Genomic DNA, 10,000 nt, shown 5'->3' on the forward strand with positions numbered 1-10,000 from the left:
GGCACACACCTGTCTATATAAAGTCCCACCGTTGACAGTGCATGTCAGAGCAAAAACCAAGCCATGAGGTTGAAGGAATTGCACAGATCTGGGGAAGGGTATCCAAAACATTTCTGCAGCATTGACGGTCCCCAAGAACACAGTGGCCTCCATCATTCTTAAATGGAAGAAGTTTGGAACCACCAAGACTCTTCCTAGAGCTGGCCGCCCTGCCAAACTGAGCAATCGGGGGAGAAGGGCCTTGGTCAGGGAGGTGAGCAAGAACCCGATGCTCACTCTGAAGGAGCTCCAGAGTTCCTCTGTGGAGATGGGAGAACCTTCCAGACGGAAGCCACTCCTCAGTAAAAGGCACATGACAGCCCGCTTGGAGTTTGCCAAAAGGCACCTAAAGGACTCTCAGACCATCAGAAACAAGTACTCTGTTCTGATGAAACCAAGATTGAACTCTTTGGCCTGAATGCCAAGCGTCACGTCTGTAGGAAACCTGGCACCATCCCTACGGTGAAGCACGGTGGTGGCAGCATCATGCTGTGGGGATGTTTTTCAGTGGCAGGGACTGGGAGACCAGTCAGGATCGAGGGAAAGATGAACGGAGCAAAGTACAGAGAGCTCCTTGATAAAAACCTGCTCCAGAGCGCTCAGGACCTCAGACTGGCTGAAGGTTCACCTTCCAACAGGACAACGACCCTAAGCACACAGCCAAGACATTTTACATTTTAGTAATTTAGCAGACGCTCTTATCCAGAGCGACTTACAGTTAGTGAGTGCATACATTTTTCATACAGGCCCCCCGTGGGAATCGAACCCACAACCCTGCCGTTGCAAGCGCCATGCTCTACCAACTGAGATACAGGAGGCCACAAGCCAACGCAGGAGTGGCTTCAGGACAAGTCTCTGAATGTCCTTGAGTGGCCCAGCCAGAGCCCGGACTTGAACCCGATCTAACATCTCTGGAGAGACCTGAAAATAGCTGTGCAGCGACGCTCCCCATCCAACCTGACAGAGCTTGAAATGATCTGCAGAGAAGAATGGGAGAAACTCCCCAAATACAGGTGTGCCAAGCTTGTAGCGTCATACCCAAGAAGACTCGAGGCTGTAATCGCTGCCAAAGGTGCTTCAACAAAGTACTGAGTAAAGAGTCTTTTTTATTTTTAATACATTTGCAAACCTGTTTTTACTTTGTCATTATGGGGTATTGTGTCTAGATTGATGAGGGGAAAAAACAATTTAATCCATTTCAGAATAAGGCTGTAATGTAACAAAATGTGGAAAAAGTCAAGGGGTCTGAATACTTTCCAAAGGCTCTGTTGGTAGTTGGTAGAGCATGACGCTTGGCGCTTGCAATGCCAGGGTTGTGGGTTTGATTCCCACGGGGGAAAGTACGGAGGGAAAAAGTATGAAAATGTATGCGCTCTACTGTAAGTCGTTCTGGATAAGAGCGTCTGCTAAATGACTAAAATGTAAAAAAAAAAAATATTAAAACATCGTTTGGGATGCAGACATCCTCTCCTCACTGAGTCAGTAACAGGGAGGTCATTTTCTCTTCCTGTTACATGATCTCTGTGTTGTGACACAGGGGCTTTCCTGTGAAAAGGAAGTGAATTGAAACTAAAAGAAAAAGGGACTATTTACAATATAATCAGCATGAACGTAATGGATTTCCCCCTCAATATAACGACATATTGACTTAATATGATCATTTTACAAAAACTCTAAATTGTACTAGCAGTTTGTGGGCTGTGGAGCCTCTTGAGTATGGATAGCTGCTAGTGAATTTGTGGTAACAACTTTTACTCTAATCATCGTTAAACAATAGATGCTTAGAAGCAGTGTAGAAACAGTTTTATATCCCTGTGAAAAGGAACGACTGTACCGGAGTCTCAAATGACAACCTATTCCCTACATAGTGCACTACTTTTCTCCCCAGTGGTATGGGCCCTGGTCAAAGTAGTACACTAGTAGGGAATAGGGTGCCATTTGGGACAAGGAATGCTTTATCACTGTTGTTATTCTTTATTTCATGGTGTCCCTCTAATGTTTCCTCTCTGTCTGTCTATATCCTCTCTGTTACCTCTGTGTCTCCGCTCCGTCTCCTATCCGTCTCCTCTCTGTCTCCTCTGTCTCCTCTGTCTCTTCTCTATCTCTTCTCTGTTTCCTCTCTGTCTCTTCTCTGTCTTCTCTGTCTTCTCTGTCTCTTCTCTGTCTCCTCTCTATCTCCTCTCCATCTCCTCTCCGTCTCCTCTCTGTCTCCTCTGTCTCCTCTCCGTCTCCTCTCCGTCTCCTCTCCGTCTCCTCTCTGTCTCCTCTGTCTCCTCTGTCTCTTCTCTATCTCTTCTCTGTTTCCTCTCTGTCTCTTCTCTGTCTTCTCTGTCTTCTCTGTCTCTTCTCTGTCTCCTCTCTATCTCCTCTCCGTCTCCTCTCCGTCTCCTCTCTGTCTCCTCTGTCTCCTCTCTGTCTCCTCTCTGTCTCCTCTCTGTCTCCTCTCCGTCTCCTCTCTGTCTCCTCTGTCTCCTCTGTCTCTTCTCTATCTCTTCTCTGTTTCCTCTCTGTCTCTTCTCTGTCTTCTCTGTCTTCTCTGTCTCTTCTCTGACTCCTCTCTATCTCCTCTCTATCTCCTCTCCGTCTCCTCTCTGTCTCCTCTGTCTCCTCTGTCTCCTCTCCGTCTCCTCTCCGTCTCCTATCCGTCTCCTCTCTGTCTCCTCTGTCTCCTCTGTCTCTTCTCTATCTCTTCTCTGTTTCCTCTCTGTCTCTTCTCTGTCTTCTCTGTCTTCTCTGTCTTCTCTGTCTCTTCTCTGTCTCCTCTCTATCTCCTCTCCGTCTCCTCTCCGTCTCCTCTCTGTCTCCTCTGTCTCCTCTGTCTCTTCTCTATCTCTTCTCTGTTTCCTCTCTGTCTCCTCTCTGTCTCCTCTCTGTCTCCTCTGTTTCCTCTCTGTCTCCTCTGTCTCCTCTGTCTCTTCTCTATCTCTTCTCTGTTTCCTCTCTGTCTCCTCTCTGTCTTCTCTGTTTCCTCTCTGTCTCCTCTCTGTCTCCTCTCTGTCTCCTCTCTGTCTCTTCTCTGTCTCTTCTCTGTCTCCTCTCTGCCTCCTCTCTGTCTCCTCTCTGTCTTCTCTGTTTCCTCTCTGTCTCCTCTCTGTCTCCTCTCTGTCTTCTCCGTCTCTTCTCCGTCTCTTCTCCGTCTCTTCTCCGTCTCCTCTCCGTCTCCTCTGTCTTCTCTCTGTCTCTCCTCTGTCTCCTCTCTGTCTCCTCTGTCTGTCTCTTCTGTCTGTCTGCTCTGTCTGTCTGTCAGTACGCCTGTTTGATGCTCTCTAGGAAGGTTACTACAGAGGTATCTACCTGTCCAATGCTCTGCTTGCTGCTTACAGGCTTCACATGCTCTCCTGTTATGTGTGTGTATCACAGGGCTCTGGTCAAAAGTAGTGCACTAAATAGGGAATAGGGTGTCATGCTGTCTTGGTGGCCTTGCATGTTGCTTGTCTTGTTGTCCATTGTGGCTTCGCATGACCTCAACCATAGAAATATAGAATAACTAAAATGTCTATATTAACTTGAATGGGGATGACCGTTCTAGCGATTCTATTTCTATGACTCGAACACCAAATGCATCAGGAGACATTACTACCTAGAGACGAAGTCTGGGATGAAAGAGCATTGCATCTAATATGTGTTTCCATCTGATTTCACTGGCTGTGTCCCAAATAGTACCCTGTTCAGTAGTGGTGCAGTGTGTCCCAAATGGTACCCTGTTCAGTAGTGGTGCAGTGTGTCCCAAATGGTACCCTGTTCAGTAGTGGTGCAGTGTGTCCCAAATGGTACCCTGTTCAGTAGTGGTGCAGTGTGTCCCAAATGGTACCCTGTTCAGTAGTGGTGCAGTATGTCCCAAATGGTACCCTGTTCAGTATTTGTGCAGTTCCATCCTCTCAGGCCAATGTATGAATTAATGGGTGGATCAGAATCGCCGTTATAATCATTGGCCAGAACGGAGAATAAAGTCCAAATCCCTGTCCCCATCCATGGCTAATTTAGGAAAGGGACAATTTTAGCTAGCTAGCTAGTCACTGGAGGACAACAACCCAACAATTCAAGTTTTTCCTGTCAATGACGTTTGGCTTGATGTGATGTGATTGGTGTGAAGCCAAATCCAAGCTGGCTTCCCTTGATACTTTTTTTTGGTGCGCCAGGACCAATCACAGTTGAGCTCACTCAGTTTAGCTCAACGCCGATTGGCTATTATTTTATACTTTATTGTCAAGGGATGCCAAATGCTCGCTGGCGTCCCTTGCATTCAACGCTACGGGCGGCCACATTATCACACTCTATTTGACCAGACAGCATCAGATGGGCTACACATACAGCGGCAGAGGGTTTCGCTAACTCAGAGGCTTTCTCCAGTGAGATACATTCAGCCTCTTGCCAACTGACGGACATTTATGAAACACAGAGAGACAAAAGATAAAGTTTTTATTTATTTGGGGGCATCCATGAATACACACCACTGACACTATTCTCTATTTAGTGCACTACAATATAGTGCACTACTTTTGTTGTGCACTAAATAGGGAATAGGGTGCCATTTGGCATTCAACCAGCACTCAGACATGTTGCTCTAACGCAATGGCTCCTTCCTGGTGCCTCTGACCTCTGACCTTGTACCTCTGACCCACTGCAACGCCAAGACAGCATAGTTCCCCTCGCTGCCTCTCTCCCTCTCCCACCTGTAGGACTGGCTATATTAACCCTGCTAGCCTGCTAGGTAGCCTAGCGGTTAAGAGCGTTAGGCCAGTAACCGTAAGGTCGCTGGTTTGAAATCCCCGAGCTGGCAAGGTGAAACGTTCTGCCCTTGAGCAAGGCAGCTAACCCTGCAACTGCTTCCCGTGGATGTTGATTAAGGCAGCCCTATGCACCTCTCTGATTCAGAGGGGTTGGGTTAAATGTGGAAGACACATTTTGGCTGAATGCCCCTTTCCTTCCCCACCTCCTGCAGTCTGTCTTAGCGCCTGGGTAACCTGTTGTTGTGGTGGTGTGCATGTCAGCCTGTGTGTAGTTGCCACGGTCAGGGTTAATGTGGTTATAATGGCGGCTGTGAGTAAAGATGGGTAAAACTACAAACAATAGCCTATATACTGTAATACCAATTGAATCTAGCAACTATAACAGAAACTTCAATTCAATTCATTATAACTTTTAATCGAATTTAATTGGGTAAAAAACTATACAACAAGATGTGCATTGGATGCCCAGAGGATAGCACTTAATTAAAGAACTGATCCTGAAGGTCCTCTATAGCGTGAGTAGACCTGAAGGTCCTCTATAGCGTTAGTAGACCTGAAGGTCCTCTATAGCGTTAGTAGACCTGAAGGTCCTCTATAGCGTTAGTAGACCTGAAGGTCCTCTATAGCGTTAGTAGACCTGAAGGTCCTCTATAGCGTTAGTAGACCTGAAGGTCCTCTATAGCGTTAGTAGACCTGGAAGGTCCTCTATAGCGTTAGTAGACCTGAAGGTCCTCTATAGCGTTAGTAGACCTGAAGGTCCTCTATAGCGTTAGTAGACCTGAAGGTCCTCTATAGCGTTAGTAGACCTGAAGGTCCTCTATAGCGTTAGTAGACCTGAAGGTCCTCTATAGCGTTAGTAGACCTGAAGGTCCTCTATAGCGTTAGTAGACCTGAAGGTCCTCTATAGCGTTAGTAGACCTGAAGGTCCTCTATAGCGTGAGTAGACCTGAAGGTCCTCTATAGCGTGAGTAGACCTGAAGGTCCTCTATAGCGTGAGTAGACCTGAAGGTCCTCTATAGGTCGTGTTCATACTCCCTGTTGATTGAGTTGTTGTTCTGTTGTCTGGTTTACCAGGTGCTGGAGGCCACCCGCGTCACACGCAGGAAAAGCAACATGGCGCTGAGGTGGGAGGCGGGGCTTTATGCTAATGAGGACGGAGAGGAAGAGGAAGAGGAAGAGGAGGAGGAGGAGGAGGAGGAGGAGGAGTAGACTGCTCTCCCTTGTGTTCTGTGACTGTCAGGAGTGGAGGGATGGAGAGATGGAGGGATGGAGAGATGGAGGGATGGAGAGAGATGGAGGGATGGAGAGAGATGGAGACAGCAAGACAACCACAAGTATTTATTTTACTAAGTATTCTAATCACATGACCTACTGGATGGACCAACCAGGAAGTAACATCCAGCCCCACACTGGAATACAGAGAGACCCATGGGATACGGCTGGTTGAGTATTGGTTCAACACAGAAACATACACTCAGAAAAAAAGGATGCTATCTAAGGATGCTATCTAGAACCTATAGAGGACCTTCTTCGGCTGTCCCTATGGAAGAACCCTTTTGGTTCCAGGTAGAACCTTTTTCAGTTCCACGTAGAACCATTTTCACAGAGGGTTCTACATGGAACCCAAAAGAGTTCTACATGGAACCTAAAAGGGTTCTTCAAAGGGTTATTCCATAGGGACAGCCGAATAACCCTTTTGGAACGCTGTTTTTCAGAGAGTGTATGCCTGTCAAGTGATCCTATTATATTATCTTAGTGGTGTGAGGGAGGATGTCAGACTCAATGGAATCACTGGAAACCAGACTTCGTCCCAAATGGCACCCTATTGTGCAATATGGGCCCTGTTCAAAGCAGTGCACTATATAAGGAATAGTGTACCATTTGGGACGAAGCCGCAGGGTTGGCTTTTCTCCAGATTACATCCAACAGCAAATGACGTTTCCTGAGACTTGATCCTTGTTGTCGACCTCATGACAAAATGTAACCTTCTGTATTACCAGTATTTCTCACTAAGACAGGTGTTTAAATAGATATTATCACTCTAGATCTGCTTTAAATGAGCTCATATTCATAAAATAATAAAGGAAGTCCTCTCCTCTTCCTTTCCTGACATTTGATGATGGAAGTTGAAACACAGTATCTGAGATATCTAAAGAGCAGATATGAGTTCGTTTAACTAAATGACCTCATCTAAACTGAAGAGCACGTTTAGACGGAACGCGTTGGTCACTCCGAGGGAAGGAAGTGGAGAAAGCTATCTGCAGGTCATTTTTCAATAATTAATAATCACTTAATTGATCAGTTTGATCAATATAGGAAGAGTGTTTTTATAGATGGATGTGATTATCAGGGAGTTGATGACTGGATGGCCTAATAACCAATCAGTGAGATGAATGAGATGAACATGCTTGTAGTCATAGATGTGCCTATTGACAATTATTGTTGTCATTAAAAAAAACTAAAAAAACGATGGGAAGTGTCCCAAACAGCCCCCTATTCCCTACATAGAGCCCTATGGGCCCCGGTCAAAAGGAGTGCACTATATAGGGAATAGGGTGCCATTCTCTGGTCTAAAGGAGTGCACTATATAGGGAATAGGGTGCCATTCTCTGGTCTAAAGGAGTGCACTATATAGGGAATAGGGTGCCATTCTCTGGTCTAAAGTAGTGCACTATATAGGGAATAGGGTGCCATTTGGGACACACATATTATAAATGTAAAATGTGTTATGCAATGTAAGTGGTGTAGAATGCCTCATCTATAGAAAACAGAATGAACTACTATGGCGACACTGAAAATGGCCGCCAGTCCACCCATTATGGCAACAGTTCTAATTCTATGGATGTGACACAATACATGTCTGGGAGTTTGTGTTTTAGGACTCTAATACTGAACAAGACAAAAATAATCATCCAACTGGTTTCAAAACAGTCTGTGTTATTAAGTATTTGAATGTCAGATATTTAAAAAAAAAAAATGTAACCCACTGATCATTTCTGAAGTACCTGTATCGGCATTGCTTGTTTAATTTGAGCTCTTCCCCGATGTAAGCAGTCTTCACTGGTAACATAATGACATAGGATTGATGTGTATTTGATGTATGGAATATCTGCCTGGAAGAAATGTTTTTATGTTTGCAGATTGTTTTCACTCTTGCCCTCGGTAGCTGAGGGAAAGATTGGTGAGAATTGTTACGCTTTTTGGAGTAGTCCATTATCCTACAAAAAAAACAACGTTTTGGAGTTAAATTGGGTCAAGGACCACACATTTCAAAACACCACAGTCCATTGCAGTAAAAGTGACAGTTTGCATGAAAATATCAAACTTTTTAAATCCAGTCATGTCCTGACAAGGGGACATGTTTTTCATTACCAACAGGAGTATTGGCAGAGCTCTATGCCCAGCTCTAATGGACTAAACAGCTCTATTTCCAGCTCCTTCGTAGTGACGTCAGTCAGAACGGGACAGGAGTATTGGCAGAGCTCTATTTCCAGCTCCTTCGTAGTGACGTCAGTCAGAACGGGACAGGAGTTTTACCTTCTCTAAATGGACTAAACAGCTCTATGTCCAGCTCGTTCGTAGTGACGTCAGTCAGAACGGGACAGGAGTTTTACCTTCTCTAAATGGACTAAACAGCTCTATGTCCAGCTCCTTCGTAGTGACGTCAGTCAGAACCAGGCAGGAGTTTTACCTTCTCTAAATGGACTAAACAGCTCTATTTCCAGCTCCTTCGTAGTGACGTCAGTCAGAACCAGGCAGGAGTTTTACCTTCTCTAAATGGACTAAACAGCTCTATGTCCAGCTCCTTCGTAGTGACGTCAGTCAGAACGGGACAGGAGTTTTACCTTCTCTAAATGGACTAAACAGCTCTATGTCCAGCTCCTTCGTAGTGACGTCAGTCAGAACGGGACAGGAGTTTTACCTTCTCTAAATGGACTAAACAGCTCTATGTCCAGCTCCTTCGTAGTGACGTCAGTCAGAACCAGGCAGGAGTTTTACCTTCTCTAAATGGACTAAACAGCTCTATGTCCAGCTCCTTCGTAGTGACGTCAGTCAGAACGGGACAGGAGTTTTACCTTCTCTAAATGGACTAAACAGCTCTATGTCCAGCTCGTTCCTAGTGACGTCAGTCAGAACGGGACAGGAGTTTTACCTTCTCTAAATGGACTGAACAGCTCTATTTCCAGCTCCTTCGTAGTGACGTCAGTCAGAACGGGACAGGAGTTTTACCTTCTCTAAATGGACTAAACAGCTCTATGTCCAGCTCGTTCGTAGTGACGTCAGTCAGAACGGGACAGGAGTTTTACCTTCTCTAAATGGACTGAACAGCTCTATTTCCAGCTCCTTCGTAGTGACGTCAGTCAGAACGGGACAGGAGTTTTACCTTCTCTAAATGGACTAAACAACAACAGGAGCAATTGATTATTAAAACCCTGAGATGATAAAACAACACCTTGTTACTACTAGGCCAAAGGAGCATGTCATTTTTCCCTGAGTGAGGACTCCACCAACCCACAAACCAGGACCTGAGAACTGTCTAGGGAAGTAGGTTGTGGGCCGTGCCCTCCGACCCCAAAGAACATTCTGGGCATGCACCGAGTCCGTTCATTCCCCTGAAAGAAACACCACAGGCTGAGACTCAAATGGCACCCTATTCCCTATGTAGTGCACTACTTTTGGACATGGTCATAGGTCAAAACCTCTGGTCTAAAGTAGTACACTATATAGAGTGTCATTTGGGATTGAAGCTACCCTCAAGAACCTTGTTAATGGTTTCTTATAGTGTTTTTTTATATAATGCATATAATATATCGAAAAGTATTTAATGGGCAATTGTGTCCTTTTATATGAGTTCAAGAAGCTTTGATTTTGTTTCTGCTTTAGACTGATGACACAGAGAGGTGTGTTTCTGCTTTAGACTGATGACACAGAGAGGTGTGTTTCCCTCTGATTGTACTATGGTTACGTCCCAAATGGCACCCTATTCCCTACATAGTGCACTACTTTAGACCAGAGAATGGCACCCTATTCCCTACATAGTGCACTATTTAAGCGATAGGGTGCCATTTAGGACACAAGCAGTGTGTGTGGGGCGACAGTGTTACCAGGGTTACACTGTTGATTTGTTGACATTCAGACAGTATTCTATTTGCCTTGAGAGAGGGGGGAGAGGGAGAAAGAGGAGAGAGAGGGGGGAGAGGGAGAAAGAGGAGAGAGAGGGGGGAGAGAGA

The 10,000-nt window shown here is 45.5% G+C and overlaps 1 protein-coding gene across 1 annotated transcript in view; it reads left to right on the forward strand.

The window, feature by feature from the left end:
* LOC121574503 overlaps positions 1-6,343 on the forward strand; it is a 337,032-nt gene extending 330,689 nt beyond the window's left edge. Inside the window, exons 12-13 of the mRNA XM_041887112.2 lie at positions 3,287-3,325; positions 5,844-6,343. Coding sequence (XP_041743046.1) covers positions 3,287-3,325; positions 5,844-5,978 — 174 coding nt within the window. The 3' untranslated portion in view covers positions 5,979-6,343. The remainder of the gene's footprint in view (positions 1-3,286; positions 3,326-5,843) is intronic.
* Positions 6,344-10,000: the final 3,657 nt, after the last annotated feature.

The sequence above is a fragment of the Coregonus clupeaformis genome, chromosome 9, assembly GCF_020615455.1.
Source record: "Coregonus clupeaformis isolate EN_2021a chromosome 9, ASM2061545v1, whole genome shotgun sequence".
Lineage (NCBI taxonomy): Eukaryota > Metazoa > Chordata > Actinopteri > Salmoniformes > Salmonidae > Coregonus > Coregonus clupeaformis.